At 39.8% G+C, this 21,787-nt stretch overlaps 1 protein-coding gene across 5 annotated transcripts; it reads left to right on the forward strand.

Moving 5' to 3' along the window:
• Nucleotides 1-8,713: 8,713 nt before the first annotated feature.
• Nucleotides 8,714-21,352, forward strand: SEH1L (SEH1 like nucleoporin). Of its 5 annotated transcripts, none has more exons than XM_050891740.1 (9): nt 8,714-8,861; nt 10,899-10,949; nt 11,951-12,118; nt 12,901-13,112; nt 14,394-14,492; nt 15,560-15,700; nt 16,003-16,163; nt 16,823-16,973; nt 20,598-21,352. In XM_050891740.1, exons 1-9 carry the CDS (start codon nt 8,751-8,753, stop codon nt 20,785-20,787), a joined length of 1,284 nt encoding a protein of 427 aa, XP_050747697.1. In that variant the 5' UTR covers nt 8,714-8,750; the 3' UTR covers nt 20,788-21,352. The 5 variants fall into 5 exon arrangements, with proteins under 5 accessions (XP_050747697.1, XP_050747698.1, XP_050747699.1 ...); XM_050891741.1 differs by having other exon boundaries at nt 16,006-16,163; XM_050891742.1 differs by having other exon boundaries at nt 11,972-12,118.
• Nucleotides 21,353-21,787: the final 435 nt, after the last annotated feature.

Raw genomic sequence — 21,787 nt, forward strand, 5'->3', positions numbered from 1 at the left:
TATTGCATTTGATATTCGATCATAATTGTAGTCTGCAAAAATGGTTTAACTGTCAACTTCGTCAGCAATTTATACGTCATCTTCTACTTCTGCTGTGCTTCCATACACACCAAAACAGACAGAGGAAGCCATCGCTGCTAAGTTTAGACTTTGCTGTCTGTTCTTACTGTGAAAACTCTCAGGGCCAGCTATTTTCCATTTTTACTCCTACAAGCTCTGTTTCTATTTCCCAACCTGAGATCACTAGTTTAAAGATAGCTCTGATGTAGTTATACAATCTGAGATCAACCTTCATATTCATCTGTTATGAAGCCATTAGTATTCCCTTCCTAGCTCTCAGTTATGTTGCTTGTCAATCTGTCAGTCCAATTTTCCGTTACATTTCTTTGCACATTCATATGACTGAGAATAGTTTTCCATCCATAAGCCACTTGCCTATATAACATCACTTCTGTTTCCCCTTAACTCATCTTTTATCTGCTGCCAAAGCTATACTTGATCATGACTGGGTAACTGTTCTGCTCAAATGGCATTTCTTGGGCTAATCAATTATTACTTTTGTTTACTTTGTGTTCCTGTACTCTTTATTACATTATGTGGTAAAATGTAATTTTATGGAGTTGGAGCTTATCTTTTTCTTGCATCTTTCTAGTAGTCCTTTTTTAGGTAAACAGTTTTAATTTCAGTTTGGGACATTCTATTGATTTCCTAGCAAAACAAATAATAATAACAGGTTGTAAGTGGAACTCTGATTGCAGCAGCAACAAAGCAGGGTGACATATAAGGGTTCACACTTCTGCTTTCTTTAAATGCCTGTAGGAGTTTTACTCTCAGTTTACTCATGTAAAAACTTGGGGACTTTATTTACCCTCATTTTTGCCCGTGAAATCTAATTTTGCTACCAATTTCTTTCCATGATCTGCCAGTCATGCCTGGTAAGTGATCCTCTTAATTTGACTTACCCTTCTGTCCTGGTTTCGGCTAGGACAGAGTTAATTTTCTTCCTAGTAGCTGGTATAGTGCTGTGTTTTGGATTTAGTAGGAAAATAAGGTTGATAACACACTGGTGTTTTTAGTTGTTGCTAAGTAGTGTTTATACTAAGTCAAGGATTTTTCAGCTTCTCGTGCCCAGCCAGCAAGAAGGCTGGAGGGGCACAAGAAGCTGGGAGGGGACACAGCCAGGACAGCTGACCCAAACTGGCCAAAGGGATATTCCATACCATATGATGTCATGCCCAGTATATAAACTGGGGGGAGTTGGCTGGGAGGGGCGGATCACTGCTCAGGAACTAACTGGGCATTGGTCAACGAGTGGTGAGCAACTGCATTGTGCACCACTTGCTTTGTATAGTTTAATTCTTTTAGTATTACTATTGTCATATTATTATTATCATTATCATTGTTTTTCATTCCTTTCTGTCCTATTAAACTGTCTTTATCTCAACCCACGAGGTTTTTTTTTCTGATTCTCTCCCCCATCCCACTGGGTGAGGGGAGCGAGCGAGCGGCTGCATGGTGCTTAGTTGCCGGCAGGGGTTAAACCATGACACCTTCATAGCAGGAATTGCTGGTATTCTTTTTCCTTAATGGGAATTCATCCCATATCTTTCACATACTGCTGTGATTATGAGTGCTTTCCTCTGAAACATCCACCTTTACATTTCTAGTTTGTATGACACAGTATGTTACACATACAAGACCACTTGCTGGCGGCATGCCTAACATTTTCAAACTCTTTCTAATCGTTAAGCTTCAGATTCTCAAAGCTAAGCAACCTACTTAATGACTGGGTTTACTAGATTTTTTTTCCTGAATCTAATTGCTTGGTAATACCACTTTGTATTTCTACAGTGCTTTAATCCAGGAATCTCAAAATAATAGGTATTATTTTACTCCCTATGGAGTATTATGAATTGTTGGGAATCCATTTTTTAAGTTAAGGAACACACGGTACAGAGAAGTGTATGAATTTCACAGGGTCAGGCAGGTCTTCCCTGTCAACGATAATATTTTTAAATGGTTATCAGGAACAGAACCTTTAACTATGCTGTAAACTGTTTGCTGTTAGTATGATAATCCATGATTGTCTGTAACAGATCAGCTTCTAGTGCAGATAGGACCAAATCATGATAGAGGTAGCCATATAAGACAGGCTTCCTCACCCTCTATCCTATGCCAATAGAAACAACCTTAATGCACACAGTTCATGGTTTACTTTCTTTTGGGCAGGCCTTTGTATCTTTTAAAATCTCCCTCTACAAGCAAGAGGATCTTCTACTTGAAGAAGGTAGTCAAAAGGGAAAAAAGGGAAGTACTAACTGTATTTTCTTTAAATCCAAGGCAGCATCAGTTATAGTAATTTTGAATGAGAATGTCTCTACCAATGCTAATATAGTTACACTGAACTTCCAGCAGAAGTAAATTAAGTTATGCAGGCTTATACAGTCAATTTGAGAACAAAATTGGCCTACTGTGTCGAAAGTGAAAAACTAATCTTATTATAGATACTTTTCTTTCTTCTCCTATGCTGTGGTTCAATTTAATTTAATCTAGAGATAATACTGAACCCAAATGTTAAAAAAGATGTATCAAGATTGTCATAATTCAGTATGGTCTTCCTCTGCACGTGATCAAGCAAACAGTAAGGTTAAAATACAGCTGTCTTTTCCACCTCATGCACACCATCACCATGAATTGAACGTTTTTCTTTACTGCTCAGCTCCAGCTGTAAGAGGGAGTCACCGAGGTTAGCTAATAGTTGAATCCTAATTCATGGCTCAGTAACTGGAAGCTGCAAATTTCCTGGGGTTTCCATGAGTTCAAGCACGCTTCCCGTTATCTTGCTACACGGCACACAGTGTTCTGGTTACCATCAGTAATGAAGGATGCTTATGCCCTCCTGACCGTGGCCACAGTGGCTGCCCACCACTGCTGTGCAGCTTGGATCGTCCTATGGTGCACCAACTTTACTACCCTCTGGATACTCTAGAAATGCAGTAGGGAGCTGCAGCACTTTTCAGCGCTCCATGGCTTCCTTTCTAGATTTGTTACACCATTGTCGTGGTTTAACCCCAGCCGGCAACTAAGCACCACGCAGCCGCTCGCTCACTCCCCTCACCCAGTGGGATGGGGGAGAGAATCAGAAAAAAAAACCTCGTGGGTTGAGATAAAGACAGTTTAATAGGACAGAAAGGAATGAAAAACAATGATAATGATAATAATGACAATAGTAATACTAAAAGAATTAAACTATACAAAGCAAGTGGTGCACAATGCAATTGCTCACCACTCGTTGACCAATGCCCAGTTAGTTCCTGAGCAGTGATCCGCCCCTCCCAGCCAACTCCCCCCAGTTTATATACTGGGCATGACATCATATGGTATGGAATATCCCTTTGGCCAGTTTGGGTCAGCTGTCCTGGCTGTGTCCCCTCCCAGCTTCTTGTGCCCCTCCAGCCTTCTTGCTGGCTGGGCACGAGAAGCTGAAAAATCCTTGACTTAGTATAAACACTACTTAGCAACAACTGAAAACATCAGTGTGTTATCAACCTTATTTTCCTACTAACTCCAAAACACTGCACTGTACCAGCTACTAGGAAGAAAATTAACTGTCCTAGCCGAAACCAGGACAACCATTCAAAGGGGAATGTCTTGCTAGGCAGTAATCTTGAATTCATTCTTAATTTCATCTGGATTAAGACAAAAAGAAATTGAAGTATTTATTTATGAGATTAAAAATAGGCAACAGAATAACAAAGGTTTATATTAGACCTAACTGAGGAAGTAAAAGAAAAACGTTTAAACTACAGATACTATTCACATTATTTCCATCTGATTTACCATACTACCCTAGATGTGAAGACTTCTGAGGTCCTAGATATCTTATACTCACTTTACATCACTGGAAAATCCCTCTTTTGATGTAGCATGTTAGCTTTTATAGCCAATTTCTTTTATAGCATTTGAAATCTTCCTGAAGAGGTTCAGAGAGACTTGATCTTATTCAACAAATTTTATTTTACTTTTAATCCAGGAGATAGTCTGGCCATTTAAAAGAATTTAAATAAGCATTGTTTCATTTCCCAGAAGATGCGAATGCCTCTTCGTTAGACCGGATGTCATCTGCTCTACTTGATTGTCTATTTAATGACTGCTTGCCTTAAGAAAGGGTGTATCTTGTCCCCTCATCCCTTTCATAATTTTGATGTTTCAGTATGAAGCATTTCCTCTATTGAGCCTTAGTTCTGTGTCAGTCTTTCCAGTAACAAAAAACACCTGATACATACGTCTACATGGGATAAATGTATTTATCTCATCACTGGGTATTGACTGAAATCAGACACAATAGCAAATTAACAATCTGGGATCACAATCTCCCACATATTTCCTGGATTTTTTTTTTTTTCTATGTACGTAAAGATTTTCGACCCAGTTTCTAAATAAATGTAAACTGACCTACCTGTATTGAATCTAGAGACTGAGGACAGGGGTAGATTGTATTTAAATGAATAAATAATTGTGTAAGTGTATATGTATTTAAAAAGATAAGGTTTTCTTTGCTTACTGACCAAACTAAAATGTAAGAAAAAAAGTCTAGTCTTGATATGAATTGTACAATTTTTGTTGTCTTGTCAAAGAAAATAAACTTTTTAGGTCAAACAAAAACATGCATTTATGCCACATTTAAATATTTATATACTATTAAAATGAAACAGATTGATGCCAATTATTTGTAAATCTGACAATTTTGCCCTGCTCCAACTACACTGATATTACTGGCTGAAGAAATAAACTAAACTTAAGCAGGTGAAAAATATGAATTCACTAGTTGTAACATACTCTGTGTCTTGGCAAAATCATTACATTACTAAAAATTGCAAAAGAACGGGTTTTTGACAGCTGAACCACTGACTGGAAACAATTTTCTGGAAAAAAAAAGAAACAATTTTTTATAAATATAATCAACGGTTTACAGTAAAAGACGTTTCCCAAAAATAGCTAACAAAGTCAACCATTCAGAGACACTGCCATGAACTAAAGAACTTATAAACCAGCTTTGATGTTTTTATTAGGCACTGTCTCTCCAGCTATTTGAATGAAGCAATAACTGAAGTTTCAAAGTATAAATGTATCTAATCATGCTGAAAGAAGATTAAAAAAAATCTTTCTCCTTAGCAATCCAAATAAGTGCATCAATATTATTTGTTGGGTTTTTTTTTTGTTTGTTTTATTCTTCTATATGAGTGTTTTCCCTCTAGCACGAAAAACATAACACCTCTCTAATTACAGCACTGGAACTATCAGGAACAATCAACTTTGGTTGCTTCTCCTATTGTATTACTTAAATTTTACCTATTATTTAGAAAATACTGAACTTTCAACCTCCAAAGTGATTGCATGTGATTGCGGGGCGAAAAAAAAGGTATGTTGACCATGGCCATACAGTCTACAATGAGGTGTTCCCTCTAGGAGATGAATTGTTCAATACCAGTTCATCTTTAGAAACAAGAACATGTCACCCCCTTCCTTTCATTAGCTCCTCATTTTTAAAAATGCTTTACAAATTTTCTGTGTTACTTGCAAACTCCAACCCAAATTCTCCACTAATATAAATAGGTAAAACTTAGATGTCTTAATTTTCGTGACAACAACTTGCAAATTCCTCTCTTCAACTCCATCTCGTGTTCTCCATTAAGACTTAGCTGTCTAGAATTAAAAAAAATATCATTTTTAAATGATCATTGGCCTACTTAGATAAGAACGTAAAGCCAGCTGGTAATTTTTCTTCTAAATCCTTCCGCGTTTTCCATTCTCTGTAATTGAAAACATTTTTATCACACTCCCTGTACTTGGGTAACAAAATATTTTTCAACATGTTAACTTTTCCTTACCCAGTATCATTAAAGTAATTAAATCCTAGCGTCTTAAATCCATAGTGTCCCTTCAAGTCCAAGTTTGTTGTCATTTATCTCAATCTATTATCATTAATCTATTATCACTCCTTATCACATTTGGGTACCAGCATATCTAGTCTTAATATGAGGTCTACTATATGATCATGCAGAAAACAGTGAAGTGATCTCTATGGCATGTGATAGCAGCAGCTCCATCAGTTGCTATGGAATGTAGTTTACAGTTTGTAAAAATAAATGCATTAAGTATCAAACCCAAACTGCCAGGTTTATTCCACAAGCAGGTAAGGGTTTCTTTACAATTCTGTTAAGTACTTGGTCATCCCTGAACAAATTCTCTTCACCAAGTGGACAGAATTTGACTCCTTATTGCCATGACCAAACATGAAAATTTTAAATGAGGTGGTGAGAATCAAAAGTCCTTTTGAAAACGGTAAAACTGATCTCCTGTTAAAGGTGCAGGTATAAAAAATGTTCTAGAAAAGGTCTGAACCAGACTTGAATCAAGAGAATTTGAATATATCTGATTTCAGGAAACTTTACATTTGACTCTCTTCCTTAATCACTTAATGTACGATTTGAAAACTGGATCATAGCTATAAGGCAGTGAAGGTGTCCTAATGACTTGAGTACTGTTTTGGAACTGAAATAAAGTACAGTTAGAAGTGGGTTTGCTGTTATTTATTACCACCATCATAATTTCATTATTATTTAGTCTCTTAAATCTAACTGCATTATTACTATTTGGATTGTAGTGAATGAATTATTTTTTCTTTGTTAATATTTATCAGCTATTGTAATTAGCTTCAGAATAGCTAGTAAATAACATGGCTTACAGATGAAACATTCCTTAAAAAGAAGACACTGGACCAGTCTTGAGCTCAGTGATACGACAAATGAATGGTACTTAAAAAATATTAGCACCGAGAGCTGCACGATCCAGTCTGTGAGCTGATAGTGCAGGATACAAACTGGAAGAAAGTGCTTCTGCTAGTGAGGGGCTCCCTGGAAGATGGTAGGTCAGTGGTAAGAGTATTCAGCCCTCAGGAATCTCCAGCTGCTTTGGTTAATTTATTTTGTACAGCCTTCTGACTACACAGTAGCCATTACTGGTCTATAGCTCCTGTCCAGACCTCAGTCACTTGTGATGTATTTTCTACCACGTGCAAGTCTCTGTTCTGCTTCCTCTGCTTCATAGTCTGTGATGCTATCCAATACCCACCTCGTCTCACTCAGTGCTTCCAACCTGTCTTCGGATTCCGTCACTGCATCGTATATCACATGCTTCATCCTCCCTATAAAACCTTCCAAACTCAGACCCTACACACCTCTCCTCGAGAAGCAGGTCTCATGTTCTTTTGCACCACAGTATTCTCAGGGCTCATCTGACAGTACTCATTAGTACAGTAAATCATAAAGAAGTAAATGAAGTAAATCATACACTGCCGTGCTGAATGTTTCTTCTGCTTGCTAATTGATTTGCATTATTACAGTGAGCTCCAACATTGTAAGTCAGGTGATGTATAGAGACTTAACAGTACCTGCTAAGAGAGGGAAATGGTGATGGCCCTGGCAGGAAGAGGGGAGAAGAGGGAAGCAGCAGCACCCGTCAGGAGACAGCAGTTGGGCTCCAGGGGACAGGGGTAAAGGTGGGGACGCTGACAACAGAAAGCAAACGGGATTTATTTGTGTGAACTAAATAGCAGCAAAGGGTTCCAACGAGGCGGTGAAAGCAGCAGCATTCCGGAAAGGAGGAAATGAGGCGACGGTGAGGTGGGGGCCGTGGGGTGCCAACGCTCCGGCAGCGGCCCGATGCAGCCCGGAGCCGCGGGGACCTGTCACTTGCCGCCATCTGCTGGAGCCTAACAGCCACCGCTGAGCCGCCCTACGCTGAAACCCCGGCAAGCGGCCGCTTCACACACGCCTTTACGAGGCCGTGGAGCAAGAAACCCTCCACAAAGCATATCCACAATTCAAGCCGGGGCAGAAAAGGCCTCAGACGTGACACAGGCCGGGGGAAGGCCGCCAGTCCAGGGGAGTACGGCCACGGCTCTCGGAGCTGTCAGGGCCTGTGTGACCCCCCACGGCAGCTCACCCCCGCTGCCACCTGCAGAGAAATATTATCTTAACTCTCTTACGCGACTCCTAGCCAGGCCCGATCTCATCCGGTGAGCCCGCACTCGGCGTCAACCGCTTTGCTGTTTTACACGGCAGATTCACTATTTAGAGTAATTTCGGCTCGCTCGACAGCCCGGCCCGACGCTTCCGCGACACACACCGGCGCTGTTTTCAGAGTAGAGCAGGAGGCCGGGTGGCCGGACGGGCCGCGCCCGCAGCCCTCAGCGCAACGCACCCCAGCGCGGAGCAGCCCGCACACCCCGCGCTGGCAACCAGGGCGGACCACGCCGCGCCCGGGCGCCGCGGCGGGCGGAGCTTCCCCCGGCGGGACGCATTCCTCCCCGGAGCGGGCAGCCCAGCCCGCCCCGCCCCGCCCCGCCCCGCGCCCTGAGGCGCGGCACTCGCCTCAGCCTCCCGGCGGGGGCGGGCGCGGCAACGGCCGAGCACGAGGCCGAGCTCCTCCCCCCGCCCCTCTGCTCGGCGGGGCTGACGGAGCGCGCGCGCGCGTGCGTGCGTGCGTTCCCCGGGTGCCCGACCTCGCTTTGCTCGGGGGTGGGAAGGAGCGCGCACGCGCGAAGCAGCGAGCGAGGGCGGCGGGCTCTGGCGGCTGCGCGCGAGCCGGCGGCGGCCGTTGCCCCGCCCCGCCCCGCCGCGTGAGGAGGGCGCGCGCCGGGGCCGGCCGGGCGAGCGGGAGCGTGGCGGCGGCGGCGCCGCGGCGCGATGTTCGTGGCGCGCAGCATCGCGGCGGACCACCGCGACCTCATCCACGATGTCTCCTTCGACTTCCACGGGCGGCGCATGGCGACCTGCTCCAGCGACCAGAGCGTCAAAGTGAGCGGGAGCCGCCGGGCCTTGTGCTGGGGGGGTGGGTGTCGCGGCGTCTGCCGGCGGTACCGCGGCACCGGCGGTGCGCGGCCTGCCGGGCTGCCGGGCGGGCGCCGGGGCGCGGCTGCGCGGAGCAGCGCCCCGCGCTCACCGCGGTGGCGGGGCCGCGGCGGGGCGCAGCCTTCCCCCTCGCGGCGGGCCCGGGCCTCCAGGCGGGAGGGGCCCGTACCTCTCCGCTCCGCCGTGCCCCGCTGGGGCCGGGGAGCGGAGGGCCGCGCCCGGCGCCCGCGTCCCGCCGTGTCCGGGGGGAGCTGCCGCGGGCACATTCCGCGGAAGGTCCCGGCTGCGGCCCGTATCGAAACGCGTGCGGTGTTAGACTGCGTCGGCGGGGGGCTGCGGAGCCAGGATGCGTTCACACGTAATGCACGTTGTTTGGATATGCGCGTGTACACAGACGCGTATAAAAATACAGCTGCTTTCCCGCCCCGTTGCTGCGGCCGGGAAAACGTCCTTAAACTATTGTGGCTACAGCAGTGCTGCTTGTTCTGTTGGTTCAACTGAAAATCTGTACTTATTTAAGGGCACTAAGGGAAGAAGCTGCTGTTTCTTAATGAAGCGCTAATAAGCAAAAGGCTGAAGTGTTCTGCGTGTGCTCTGGCAGGCTAGGGAAACTGTAAAATACTAGAAACCTTAACTTTACGTTCCTTTAGAGGAAATAAAATAATACTAAATGAAAAGTTAATTGCTTTTTCAATTTTTTGCACATAGTGAGAAGATGGACAAAAATTCAGGAGTTACATGGTTAGATTTAAGAAATGTAATTTGCAGAGAGCAGTCATATCTTCCGTTAGACCAGGTAAATGGTTGAGAAAATTGCTTTTCCATAGAAAGCTATGTCAAATGTAGATCAGGCTTAAAAACAAGCGAGCAGCCCCTTCTCCCTGACCACATATTAAAAAGCAAACAAAAAACCAAAACCAAAAAAACCCCCGTACCCCAAAAAGTAAGCCAAAACCATGTCAGTCTTTGGTCTGGACTAACTACGTAAAACTTGCAGCCTACAAAGAATGTTCTTAAGAAAGATGCCAAGAGGTAGGTAGAACTCAAAACCTATGTTCTTCAGCAATGTAACGTTACTTTCCAATCATAACAGTATCCTTTATGAGACTGTCTTAAGAAGTTTTACTCTAACCAGAGTTTTACAACACTTGTAAAACAGCAGTGGTACATCTGGCGTAGGTCCCATTCTCACTAGGCGGGCCCTGCAGAACAGCAGTCGGGGAGAAGTTACGAAGTTGGGCTGTGATGGTAACAACCAAGGCTGTATTAGAGATCCAGCATGGCAAAAGTGAGGTGACTTTCAGTAAAGTTACACAGTGAATGAGTGACAAACAGGAGTGGGTGCCAGGCTTCTAGAGGTGTCTTTCATCTGGTTGTATTCATGACTTCCTTCACAATTTTTCAGAAAAGAAGTCATAAAGATGTATGGGAAATCAAGATAAAGGAAGGTTAAGTGACTTCCATGTGGTTATAAATCAAGGCAGAAATATTAGAAACAGAAACAAGATCTGTTCCCCCACTAGCTTGATTTTCTTTTTGCTGCCCTGCTCTGTCTTTGGGATGACTGCCAGGAGCCACATCGGGGTTTTGTGACCGGATCTGAGCACGTGCCGTGGTGAGGACCATGGGGGCCCCAGAGTGAAACTGAGTAGTGTAATCATAGAATAGAGTGAATGAAGTGTTGAGAATTGTAATAATTTGTCTTCTATGAATAATTTACTGTTTAAAAAAGATAGACTTCACACAGTAGTGGATTTTGCAGGTGTATGCCTCCTCTCCCTACCTGTAGTAGGGATATTTTCAAGGTCGAGTGAAGTGCAGTTGTGTACTGAGCCAGGTAGAGTTTTCCAGATGAAGATGTTTAGTGGGGTGAGTGTGTGTATATATATATATTTTTTTTTTTTTTTAAACGGCAGTGTTTTGTAATACTACTTGGTAAGCTTTATATACAAATTGTATGATTGTATTTTGATTTCTCAATAGGTCTGGGACAAAAGTGAAAATGGGGATTGGCATTGCACTGCCAGCTGGAAGGTTTGTATTTATAAAAATTACACAGTTATAACCATAATTTCTCCTTTGTTTTTGAAGAAACATGCTTAGTTTTTGCTGACTTGTAGAGTAGAAGTACTTTTGGTTTGTTGTAGATCCTGTATTTCTTATGGTAAAATACTTTTTTCTCTGCTTTTATAAAACATCTCTAATGCCTCTCACTTAAAGCAGAGGCTAGCGTGCAGTCTTATTAGTGCTTAGTTATGTTGGCAGACTTTGTTATCAGTAAACATAGCAGTAACTGGTGTTTAGGGAGTTGGAAAACAGTACTTTCATTTTTAATTGAATATTTCCTTTTTGCATATTGTAGGACTTAAAAAAAAAAAAAAAAAAAGAAAAGGGAAGAGGTCTGGCTATTAAATGTTACAACATCTGACCTCTTTCCCCCCCGCCCCCAACCTTGAGAACTGTGTCATATAAAGAGTCTGCTTCATCAGGATAATTAGTGCATTCAGCTTCTGAATTGTCCTTAAACTTGTATTTAATAGGACCACAATACAATAATCCCCTTAAATGGAAATACAAGTGAAGCTTTTGAATTCCCCTTCTCTAAAAAAAGCAGCATTAGGTTGACTAGGTATGAAAGAGGAGTTTCGTATAAAAAAGGAGAAGGTAAGTAATGCTCTGCATATGCTTTGGAAAAGTACAGGCAAGCTAGAAGAGAGCATGGTAATGGCTGAAAATTGAAAAAAAAGCTGTACTTTTTGTGTCAAGGCAGAATCTTAGCTTGGAACTTACAGTTTAAAGGAGTAATAAATAATGCATTGAAATATACTTGTAATAATTACCTTTTAAACATTAACTAATAGCAAGAAAACTTTGCAGTGCTTATAGGAATAAACAAATGCTGTGTAACTTTGAGCTTTATAAAAGAACATAGGTTTTAAAGAAATAGTCTTACTACTTCCTAGAATTTGCTTCTGCAGAAAGTCATGAAAATGTATGATCACTTGGACTAACACAGTAAGTATGTTTCTCTATAGTGTTTTGGTGTTATCTTGCAGACACATAGTGGATCTGTGTGGCGTGTGACATGGGCTCATCCTGAATTTGGGCAGGTCCTGGCTTCCTGCTCTTTTGATAGAACAGCAGCTGTATGGGAAGAAATAGTGGGAGAGTCAAATGATAAACTCCGAGGCCAGAGTCACTGGGTGAGACTTTAACATATTAATTACTGTTTCTATGTGTTCTCATATAAACAGATTTACTGTGCCTCATTGATTTGTTTGCTTATCATAATGGGCTGAAGCTTTAAACTGTTTAAATTCCAGAATTAAACAGAAGACTGAACATGAAAATTGTTCTAAATACCAAGTTACTGGATGTTTCTGGTTTTGCAACATATTTTCTATTCCTGAAACAGAGAAAGCACCCTGTTTTCTTCTGTTAATATAAAGTGTTCCTGATTTTTGCCTATGTTTTGTTAGTTTGTGGCAACATTCCAATATAGATTAAGTATTTTTAAAGCATTTGGGGAAGACAGCTAAATGGCAACATTCAGGCCAATTAGTGTCACTACTATTGGTGTTTCTTAGTAAGATGTTCCCTGGCAAACAACTTGCAGACATGAATTTCCATCTACAGTAGAATTAAAGTTGTGGGGGTTTTCTTCTGTGACAAGAGCTCATTTGAAACTTATGTTACATGGCGGGTTTTTTTTTTTTCTGAAGAGCATAGTCTAAACAACTATTTTTGGTATCAGAACTTTGATACGACTGTGAGTATCTCTCTTGATGCTTGAAAACATCAGTGCAATGATTTGTCATTTTTCCAATTCATTGGTGTATAAAGATTTTCTTTTTTAGTTCTTGATGGAAGAGGTAAGTGATCCTATGAAATGGTGTTGTCAGACTTTCATTAGCCTTCCTTAGGGAATAAATTTTTGATGGAAATTTCTAGCACTTCCTTCAAGAATTTCTGCCTTTCTTTGCAGGTAAAGAGGACCACTCTAGTAGACAGTAGGACATCTGTTACAGATGTGAAGTTTGCTCCCAAGCATATGGGTCTTATGTTAGCAACCTGTTCAGCAGATGGAGTTGTAAGGATTTATGAAGCACCAGATGTGATGAATCTCAGTCAGTGGTCTCTGCAGCATGAAATCTCATGTAAGCTAAGCTGCAGTTGTATCTCATGGAATCCTTCAAGGTATGTTATTAAAACTGTAGGTTTTGCTTTATGACTGTTTAAGTAGAAGATCCAAAGAGTGAGTTCTGAAATTTTGTAGAGTAAATCCTAAAACATGCATGGAGAGGACTGAGTGTACATTACTCAGCTCTGAAAGAAAGCTGCTAACATTTCTTTTAATAAAGCAAGTTTGGCAGAGCCAGAGAAGTGTTACAAAAAGTCCTCCTGTGCTCTGTGAGGAAATATTCCCAGCTTAATTATTTTTAGCAAGTAATGAGCTAAAGAACTATGGAGTGCTCTTTATTTATCCCACAAAACTTAACTGGGATTTTCATAAGATAAAGTGTTTATGAAGTGACAATTCTTGTCTCTTTCTTCTTTCCTTTAGAGAGGTGTTGCAATAGGTAATAATTTTGACAACTCTAACAAGGACACGCACCCTTGCCAGTGCAACAGAGTACTAGGAACCACAAGAATATTGCTAGCACAAATACAAAGCCTAAGAGTTGTTCTTCTAGTTATATCCTCAGAGGCTCGATATACTTAACCTTCTTGAACAGGAAGGAATCAGAGAGGGGTTTGGTTGGGTAGTCCCCACCCAGAAGACGACATACAAGCAGAGGGTCTCCTTCGCTTCCCATCTCACATCCTCCCCAGCAATAACAGGAAGAGAAAAAAACGTTCAGGGCTGAACTGCTTTGGATTCTGTTTGTCCAGAAGCACTTAATGGCTTTCCCTATAGATGTAGTGGTCTGTGTCCTGCTGATCCAGTTATTCTTCTATTCGTTAGTAGTAGTCTGTGCTGAAGATTCAGAGTGCAGGCTGTCACTTTAATGTATGGGATGAGGTTAAAAGTTGATCTAAAAACTAGAACTTATCTACATTTAGCTTTTGTAATCTATCTTCCAAAACTTGAATGAAATCCCACTAAATCAATCATTAAAAGTACTGCAAAGAATGCAGACTGCCATGAAACTTGTGGCAAATACTTGACTGCAGATGCATATATAAAATCAATCCTACTCTCTGGGAGCATCATCATGAATTGCCAAATAATGTTCCCTAATGATTTCACCTTAGTAGGTGTATAAAGTGGGCTTTCAAAACAACAGAGTGGAGATTGTACTGGTAACTGTGAATAGCACTTAGGTTTCCCTGTTATTTTTTTTTTCCCCCCTTGTGATACTTTTTGTTACTGTTTTGTCTTCTTTATAGCTAATGTGTCTGAAATCTAAAAAATGTCTTGCTGTACTTTCTGTGGAATCATTTGTAAATATTACAGTATTTATTTTCACCTTTTAGCTCTCGAGCGCATTCTCCAATGATAGCTGTAGGAAGCGATGACAACAGTCCAAATATATTGGCTAAGGTTCAAATTTATGAATATAATGAAAATACCAGGTATGCTAAATGACAATATGTAACATTTGTGGGATCTTAAAGTAGTTTGCAATATACGGCCTTTTATTCCTGTCATTAGATGTGGAGTGGAGTAGTAAATAATGACACCTTAATTCTGTCTCTGAGCCATTGGATAGGAAAGGAGAGGGAGACCTCAGAATGGTAACTGATGTTAACAGACACGATACTGGTAATTTTGTTCTACCTCAGTGCAGAAATGCCAGTGTTCTTATGAGCGTTTTAAAGGAAGAATTGTTGTTTCTGCTTCTACTAATTTATATGCTTAATTTTGCACAAGGAATTAATAGGGCAAAGTTGAAATTTGAATTGTGTTGCACTAGCCGCTGTTTTGTTCAAAGTGACCTTAAAATGCTTTTAAAAGCATGCTTATAATGACAGAAAGTCCTGTGAATTACTAGGGTTCTGTGAAAGTTCGGTTTGTACAGTTAAGAATTTGGAACCAGAAGAGGCCAGGAGGTGTGTGCACAACCACTTTCAATTAAATGATGATAGAGGACTAGTGTTTCATTCAGGGTGATTGGTGTGGGAAGGGAGCCAAGGTGTTTTGTGGATTTACGCCTGGCTTCAGACAATGTTCTCTGTGCATTAACAGTAAAGAAAAGTTGTTGTAACTTACCTGGTGGTAAATAAGAAAATGGAATACATGTTTATCATGCAGTGGAGGAGGCAGATAGTGGTCTGCTTACAAGCACAGAAAATTTAGTAAGTTACTGAGATACAAATTCCCTTTAGATTTGTGAACGGAAGAATCTTTTTATTTCCCTTTTCCAACTGTAGACAGAAGTGTTCTTTGTACTGGAATCCTTACTTTGTTGTATGATTTAGCATACTGTTGTTAGTAGTTACTGTATCTGATGTATTCAATTTCTGAAGAAATCAGCTTGTAATTATTACTTACAATTAAATTTATGTTAAAATATTTTTATTTTTGCAAGTCTCATCATGTATACTAACCCCTTTTTCCCTGTTCCACTATGTCTGGTTTATATAATTTGCATCACTGGCAATTTTGATGGCATTAAAGGTTAATTTCCTATGCTGTACAGGAAATATGCAAAAGCAGAAGCTCTGATGACAGTCACAGATCCTGTACATGATATTGCATTTGCTCCAAATCTGGGAAGATCCTTCCACATCTTAGCTGTAGCAACCAAAGATGTACGAATTTTTACACTAAAACCTCTAAGGTGAGCTTAAAAGGAAGACAGTTCAGTATGATGTGGTGCATACTATATAGTCTTATTTTACTAGTATCTGTGAAGCAAAAGTAGTAACTTAATGTATGCAGGATTGTTTTTTAGCAGCCTGATTTTTAAGATGACAAGATTGTGAGCAAGTCTATAATTTTGTCTGAATACCTCTTAATACTCCTAATCTAGTAACAATTGTTACATAAACTCCTTGAAAGATGTTGTCCTCTCTTTTTGTCACCATGTTCAAGCCCAGACCTTTGAACAGCTGTGTGCAGAACTGTCACTTTTCTCTTAAGCAGGAAAGAATTGACTTCATCTGGAGGATTAACAAAATTTGAAATCCATATTGTGGCACAGTTTGATAATCACAACTCCCAGGTGTGGCGAGTGAGCTGGAACATTACAGGCACTGTGCTTGCCTCTTCTGGTGATGATGGCTGCGTTAGGCTCTGGAAGGGTAAGGTCAGCCACCTGAAATACATCAGCTTTGTAGTATGCTGAATATACTTGAGAAATTTTACTCAGAAAATAATTTTGGAGTAAAAGTTCATTTTAGATTTGTGAATGATAGATTTTTATATTTCTATTTACATTTCAGAAAAAGGAAATAACTTTCTGTGCTGGAACACTTATATGATTTAGGCTGCTGTGAATAGTTGTTACTGTACCCTCAAATTGTTTCACCAGACTAGAGCTATGTAAAGTTGTCATTTTTAAAATTAACATATGTACTGCATTACTATCTCTGCCTGCTGCCAAAACCAGAAAATCTACATTCAGTCACAATGTTAAGGCAAACTGGCTTTTTTTCTGTTGAAATTTCCAAAAGCAACAACAAAACAACCAGTGGCAGTTTCCTCATCCGTTCTCATTTCTTTCTCAGTATTTTAATAAAGGAAAATCATTCTTGCTACTGAACAAAACTGAGTTTTAAATCGTGGATAGGCAGAGAATGTCAGCTAAAGGGCCAGATCCTCAGCGGTCTGGAATTTATATATTGGTATTGAAGTTCAATTCTAATTCACACCAGGTGCGTAGCAGTTGAAACATCATAGTTGTATCAAAAGCTGAGCTTCAGAAGAGAAACTAACAGTTTTTATATATCTATATTTGCAGCTAATTACATGGACAACTGGAAGTGTACTGGTATACTGAAAGGTAACGGGAGTCCAGTGAATGGTAGTTCTCAGCAGGGAATTTTTAATGCCTCTCTAGGTTCAGCCAATACAAGTCTACAGAATTCACTAAATGGATCATCTGCCAGCAGGTAGGTTAATTAGTGGAGAGACTGAATTTCAGTAAATAGTCTCTTCTCTGAATCGTCTTAATTTCACTTCATGGTTTTTTCTTTTTTTTTTTGAAGTGCAGTGTCATTTACTGCATGAATACTTCTACAAGCTCTTCTAGTTTTGCTCTGTGATGGTGTCTGTTATGCCAGTGTTAAGAGGAAAATGAACAAAACCATAAGCCATACTGAATCATTCTGTGTAAATAAGCAATGTAAACAACTATTTTCACGTTTAGTCTTTTCACATTATTAAAAACAACTGTTCGGAAATAGTTTCAAACAAGGAGAAACTTCATTGTACTGCTGTGTAACTGCCCTTTTGTTTTAGATGTATGTTTAGAGGTGAAGCAAAAGTACCAGCAACAAATTCTGTTTTTTTCACTGGGATAATGTAGCAGAAAGGAAAGAGGAAAAGATACTTCATAATGTATGGCTTCAACAATCACATACTAGTGTTAGTTTACTTGCATTTTTGCAGGTGTAACATCAATTGAATAAAAGTTTTGGTTTTTTTAATCTTCCTCATATGGCATTCTTATTGCAGATTAATTTGCTTTCTCTGTTATGTTTTTATTCTGTAATAATTGCTGTTTAGTAGGTAAATTTAACTGCCTCTTCTGAAAACCATTTTAATTTGTGCACACCGAAATCTAGAAATGCACTGAGCCCCGCATTTGTACGGTGGAGTGTGTACTTTACAACTTTACAGGATGTGTCCAATGTAAGGACTAGATGTGGCCAAATTCCATAGCAGCAGCTTCCAAGTTTTGTGGCCACCTTCCCCCCCCGCCCCCCCAAATGCCTTGGGATAGCCTCCATTTCCATCCATGTGCAGCTACTAATAGGCTTTTTTTTTTTTTTTTTCAATTTAAAATGCTCATTTGTAAAGTACTATGACAGTTTGCTTTTGGAGAGTAGCCTTTGCCCCTGCCTTCAGCAGTCAATCCTGAATGGCAGTTCTGGCTTCCAGATCCCTAGCTGCGTTGAACAGAAAAGGGCTTTCACATTTTCCTCACAAGATAAATGGGAGAGCAAGAGGTGGTAATGGGCCAAGTCTCCAGCAAGAAAGGAGGCCAAAATGATACTGGTCATCTGGTTCCAGGTGCTACTTACAGTGTAGCAAAAAAATGCTGAAAAGCAGTCCTATCTTGGAAATGTGATATCCAAAGCTATATAACTGTATTTGCTTGGGCTCCTATAGGGAGATACAGGCTATTTTATACCTCTTTAGCACAGGGTGTGGTTTCACAATCTCCTTATCTAAGACTGTGCTGCTGCCAGTAAAACTACCCTACTCTACCCCACCCCACTGGTCGTTCTTCTCCTCTCCCTGAAGTTGGTAGTAAGCCATTGTGAAACTGAAACTTATGGCATTATTTTAGACTCCCTCCATTGCTCTGTATTTTGAAAGTGGGTTTTTTGTTTTGTTTTTTAATAAATTATTCTCGGCTCCAATTTGGAATTAACGATTAAGCCCGTGGCTGTGGAATTTCAAAATATATGGTGCCTTGTCCTAGGATTGAGCCTTACTATAAAAAAAAAAAATGCACTTAGCTACATGTTTTCTTTTGTAATCACATTGGCTTGAATTGCATAAGTGCAGTTGCTAACTTTTGTTTTGGTGTATTAACACTTATAATAAAGATTTATGTACTGACATTTGACTAAATTGGTATGCTACACAGAATTTACTTTGTCTGTGACTGTAGATACTATGTTTCAGTGTCTATACATTTAAACACTTAGAACAGCTAAAGCATAGACAGATCTGGAAAACTTTGTTAAAGCACGATCACCAAACTGGATTTGTAATCAAAATAGTTTCAGAACAGATAATGTAGATTATTGGAAAGTAAGTCAGTAGGACTATATTGTTATGTTGATGTAATTGCGTGTCTAGATTTATGATGCAATTTCCATTCTCCATTTGTATTATGTCCTTTTTAACAGAAAGCAGAGCTGATACCAAGCTAACTGGAGTAACTTTGGTGTTTTGCTGCTTGTTGCATGCACACAGGAATGGAAAACGAACTCCTTTTTCCCCTCCCCAACGCCGTTTGACCTCTCCCAAGACACCAGCAGCCTGCTAACTACTAAATGCTATTCAAAAAGCCTTTTTAAAACACGTTGTGTGCACTTTTTGTACTAGCCCGCACAGTTTGATACTGTTGGAACTCCTGATAGAAAAATACTTGGAGAGGCTTCTTGTTTGGAAAAAAAAACCACAAAAACAACCCAAACCCCAAAACTTCCATCAAAACTTTTTTTTTTTTTGAAAGCTTGTCAAATTAAAAGACTAGTTCATGACTAAAAATGAGAATTTTTGTCCTTGATTGGGATGGGAGGAGGGAAGTGACCATTAAAATAATTTTCATTAAAATTGTTTTGATAACTAATTTGTTTTGCATTTCATAGTGTTCAGCATTTGATTAAGATTCCTAAACATCACAAGTTTGTAACTGCTTTGTAATATATGAAACTGTGAGTTTGAAAGGGATGAGAAAACTGTGTTTTGACAATTGTACAGATGGTAGCTTTTAGTAGTTTGGTATTGCTTCATTTATACCTTAGTATGACTTCAAATAAATGTTTTGTAAGTACTGTCATACTTTCTTCATCCTAAGAGAAGTACTTTTTCTGATATGTACTTGTACATTCCTATGGTAATAATTCCATGGAGTAACTAAAATTCTCTAAGCATAGTATCCTAAAAACTGCAAACACTTGAGCCATACAAAGATCGAAACCAAAATGCAGCTTGTTGTGAATTGTCCCATAATGTCATTAATCGTGTAGCTGTTCCTTTATGTAAGTCCACAGAACTGTAAACAAGACAGAAAACATCTGTAGGTATCTAATATAGTTACTAAAATGCACAAGTATTACGGGTAAGTTCTAATAAAAACAGCAGAAAAATGACATGAAATGGCATAATTCTGAGTCTTGCATTCACCAGGAATCTTAAATTTACTCTGAGGATTTTGCAGAAATATGTAAATACATACAAAGACTGTATTTCATTGAAAGTAGTTATTCTCTGTAAATGTATATTATTAAATCTAAAGTATTGTAAAAACAATGATGTTTTTACGTCTATTCTAGAAGTGCTGTGAAGTTAATCTGAATTAGATGCATATGCAGAAAATGTACTTAGATAATATTTAATGTATATTTTGTGTCGCAAATGAAGCGTTACTAAAAGCTCTGTTAACAAATCGCAGGAGTTCTGGGAGAATGAAAGCCTGTTAATAGCTGTGCTACAACATCCTTTTGATTTCCAAAGCAATCTGTTCTTTTGTAAAAATGTATACTAGGATTATTCTTACGGTATTCTTTTCTATGAATTTCAGTGGAAAAGACTGTATTATTTTCCTTTAAAGAACAGTTTCCAGATTTGTCTTGTTTTGAATTACAAGCCTTGATTTCTGCTATTATGTTTTATTGGTTTTGGCATGGAAATACTAAAGCTTTTGTTTTTTTCCAGCATGTCTTTTCTCCCCTTTGGTTCTCCTTGTATTTACTACCTTTCTCTTTTTCTTGTTTTGTTTTTGTTTTGTTTTGTTTTTTTGTTTTGGTGTTTTGTTCCTTTCTTAATTGTTTCAGGTATTTCTTTCCCCCTCTGGATTCCCCACGGGCTGGATCGAGATGGTCCAGTCATGCCCAGCTCCTTCCTCCTCCTCCTCTGATAGAGCACTCTTGTGATGCTGACACTACCAGCCTCCAGTATCCTCACCCTCGCAGACGATGTGTATCTCGGCCACTTAATCTATTACCTGAGAATGAAGGGGTTTAACATGTTACTTTAAATAAACTCTGAAGGGCCTTATTCTGGTGTTTGTGAATGCTTCCATTTCTGGCTGCCTTTGTATTTCTTCTCTCATACAGAAGATTTTAAAAAATTTGGGGACTTCATGCATGTTTTGCAAAACAAACTACAACATTTGGAACATGTTATTTGTGTATCAAAGGAACATTTTAATCTGTACCCTTTGAACTATGGCAACACATACAAACAGTATTAACCATGAGCTATTTACGGGGTAGCTGACTTCAAAGTGTCTGTCCTTTTTTCTTTTTTTTTTTTTTCCCTTTTATTTTTGGAATCAGTTTATTATGGTCTTGAATTCTTTTCTTTTTGTATATTGCACTGACAAATGTGAAATATATTCTCAAAATTAAACGTCTTCAAGAAGCTGTTGAGTAACTAAAGGATGATATTGGATCAACTCGGAAACAAAACCATTCCTGTGTATACTGCAGCAAAATAGTTTGGAGTATTTGATTACTTAAGAATTTTCCATCTTGCTGTATAAATATTTAAATTTTATAATTGTGGTTGACAAATAAACTTATTGTAAAATGTCTGTATTGGTATGCTTTTTCTTGTAATAGGCTTTTTTTTTTTTTTTTTAACAGGCTCCTGATCAAGGAGCTTTTTTGATTCAGGTGTCCATTCTCATAGGTTTGCTTTTGTGAAGTCGTGTGCCATTCTGGATGTGCCGTTGCGTATTACATTTTTCTGCCACAGGGTGTGCTCTGACTTCTCATGGGTGTGTTGAAGGTCTGCAGAGACTACTAGAGTTGTTGGATTTCAAATTATCTCATAATTCTTTTCCAGTGATTGTGTAATTCACTTAGGACATTTTGAAGAAATAGTACTGACTTAAAAGCCTCCTTTTCTGATGTGTCAGCACAGGAACATCACTGCTCTAGATCAGCCTGCTGGCATTGACTCAGCTTTGGCTGGTGTGAGACAGGTGGGAGGATAAAACTGGACAATGACTACGTGGTAT

Source organism: Gymnogyps californianus, chromosome 2 (assembly GCF_018139145.2).
Source record: "Gymnogyps californianus isolate 813 chromosome 2, ASM1813914v2, whole genome shotgun sequence".
NCBI lineage: Eukaryota > Metazoa > Chordata > Aves > Accipitriformes > Cathartidae > Gymnogyps > Gymnogyps californianus.

Coding starts and splice junctions, on each gene's coding strand:
- SEH1L (XM_050891740.1), top strand. CDS start 8,751: ATGTTCGTGGCGCGCAGCATCGCGGCGGACCACCGCGACCTCATCCAC. Junction 13,113..14,393: donor ATCTCATGGAATCCTTCAAG/GTATGTTATTAA, acceptor TTCACCTTTTAG/CTCTCGAGCGCATTCTCCAA. Junction 16,164..16,822: donor CTGCGTTAGGCTCTGGAAGG/GTAAGGTCAGCC, acceptor CTATATTTGCAG/CTAATTACATGGACAACTGG.